The sequence below is a fragment of the Austrofundulus limnaeus genome, unplaced genomic scaffold (genome assembly GCF_001266775.1).
Source record: "Austrofundulus limnaeus strain Quisiro unplaced genomic scaffold, Austrofundulus_limnaeus-1.0 Scaffold145, whole genome shotgun sequence".
In the NCBI taxonomy this organism is placed as follows: Eukaryota; Metazoa; Chordata; class Actinopteri; order Cyprinodontiformes; family Rivulidae; genus Austrofundulus; species Austrofundulus limnaeus.
This window is the reverse complement of record NW_013952547.1, coordinates 929,327-931,553: the sequence shown is the minus strand read 5'-3', so window position 1 is coordinate 931,553 and position 2,227 is coordinate 929,327. Positions and strand designations below refer to the sequence as shown.

At 35.4% G+C, this 2,227-nt stretch overlaps 1 protein-coding gene across 2 annotated transcripts in view; it reads left to right on the top strand.

Annotated features, from left to right (window-relative positions):
* LOC106523132 (transmembrane protein 211) overlaps positions 1 to 2,227 on the top strand; it is a 56,447-nt gene that overhangs the window by 46,211 nt on the left and 8,009 nt on the right. Inside the window, exon 3 of one of the 2 annotated variants that reach the window (XM_014016454.1) lies at positions 1,287 to 1,443. The exons of the other annotated variant lie outside the window; for it this stretch is intronic. Within the exon in view, the coding sequence (XP_013871908.1) occupies positions 1,287 to 1,399 (113 nt within the window). The 3' untranslated portion in view covers positions 1,400 to 1,443. Of the gene's footprint in view, positions 1 to 1,286; positions 1,444 to 2,227 lie in introns of those variants that run through there. 2 annotated transcript variants of the gene reach the window in all.

The following is a 2,227-nucleotide window of genomic DNA, read 5'->3' as shown; positions in this document are numbered from 1 at the left end:
TTCTTAAATAACATTTCAATATATTTTTGTAAATTAGATTTTAAAATAAGGATTCAAAAACAGATTTGATTTAATGATAATGATTTACAACATTCGTTAGATGAAAACTTTATTTTTGTAGTTTTTTTTTTCTTATCTTTCCTCCAGCTTTCTGAGTCCTCTCTACCACCCCCTGGTGGCCCCTACATGAAAAACCACTGACTTAAGCTGCTTTATGGAGACACTAATTGCAACAGTTACTGTACTATAGTTAGCACATAAAAGGAAATGTGTGTTTGGTAGATTATTTCTTTCTTGGCAATAAATCTTATACCATTAGAAAGCCTGTTAAATCCACTTTTAAGTTGCCACTTTTGTAAGGAACATTTATTTGTGGGATGAGCAGTAGAGCTGAGTATGTTGTCAAACTGTTTATTTTGTTGTTGTTATTGACTCTTGTTTTGAGCTTCTGGTACCTCCAGGTGCTGCCAATCATAATTCCTCTATAAGATTTATTATCAAGAAGCATCGTTGCAATGAATAAATAATCTACCACTAGTTTTCTTACTTTTACTGCTAAGTTTATGTATAAAACTGTGAGTACGTAAGAACTGACATGTTAGTTACCTGACAACTTTAGCTTTTAGCTCTTAATATTAAATACAGTTTATTCATCATAACTTTGGCGTTCTGTTTGGTACAAAAATACAAAAACGCTTAAAAATTTTTGAGCTTTACAGAAAAAAATTAATTAATGTTGGAAATGTGAGCACACTTACATTAAAAAACTGGACAGGTTTATGATTTTTTTAAGAAACCCATCAGGTTGGTTTCAGTCTGTATTGAGGATTCTTTCTGGGGAATTTAGAATCTACACATTAACATTTTCCATGTGGATTCAAGGTTTCTTGGGTTAAACCAGGAAAGGACTTTTTTCCAAAATAACACTGTCCAGCGCTTTCCTTTCACAGACGTGTGGTCTCGTGGGTGCAGTCCAAAATTAGATATGTACTCCATCCAGTGGTTGAGCTGCTGCACCGCTGAATTCTGCCGCCATCAATGTTTTACACTCAGAGAGAGCGAGGCTGAATGTTTTTGTGTGTTACGGCGAGAAGCTTTTTCTCCCGTCATGCATATTTCACTGGCCTGTGCTTCTTAGTGGTCAGGATTCTTTAGATGGGATGGTTCTTTCATCAGTTACAACCCCCACCTAAACATTTACCATATTTTACAGACATGCAGTATTTCCAGCTGCACATTTTCGAGAAACCTTGTTTGAATTTCCTTTCTTTTTTTTTCTTCTCCAGGTAAATTCAGTTCATTGAGTCACATCCCGAGGCGTGGAAGTGCTGAACTTTGGGTRGGTCATGCTGCGACGCTCTGGCAGATTCTCCCAGAGCAGTTATCTGTTCGGGGCTGAAAACACGTCACACTCGGCTGAGTGTACAAGCGCTCACTGCACACAGCGGCCTAATCTCAGCTGTTTTCCTGCAGGGGTTATAGCCATATTAACATAGAGAACATTTACATTACCTTACTGCACACAAACACGTCAGAGACTTTATTTGCTGCAATTGCCTCTTGTTTTTTCATTTTATTGATTTGACCACAAGTGAGTTTTCCCACTTCAAAAGATATTTTAGTGTTAAAATGTTTCTTTGGGAGATTCATGAGTAGAATAATAATTTTAAAAAAGCCTGAAGGCTTGTTTTTCTATTCTGAAAGAAACATAAAATCCTTTCTTCCCTCCTTACTCATACAGTCAGAGATGTTTGTGTTGCTCCATCTAGAGGAGCAACACAGCTTGTGGATTTTTTTTTATTATTGCAGAGAGAGATGAAAAGAAATAAACGACACATGGAGCTAAACAGGAAACCATAAATAAAATGTGAGCACTTATGGTTTTTAGTATTCAAAAATACAGTAAATTGAATAAATCCTGGGTTCTGTTTTTTCATCCAAACTAATTTAAAGAACTCTTTCTGCCATARATTTCCACACTTTACTTTTGCCTAAATTTGTTCACTTCTTTTAGTATTTGACATCTTTTGTGACAACAACTCCTTTAACGGTAAATAAGACCACGTTGAAAAGGTTTGAATCCTAATCAACAAACAACTAATTAGCATTTAAYGACAGTGCCTGTGACATGCATATTCTTCAAATACTAAAAGTCAAAGAAAACATCTTTATATTTAAGAAAGTTGGAATAATATACACGATTTTACCCATTTTGTCCCATAACTGG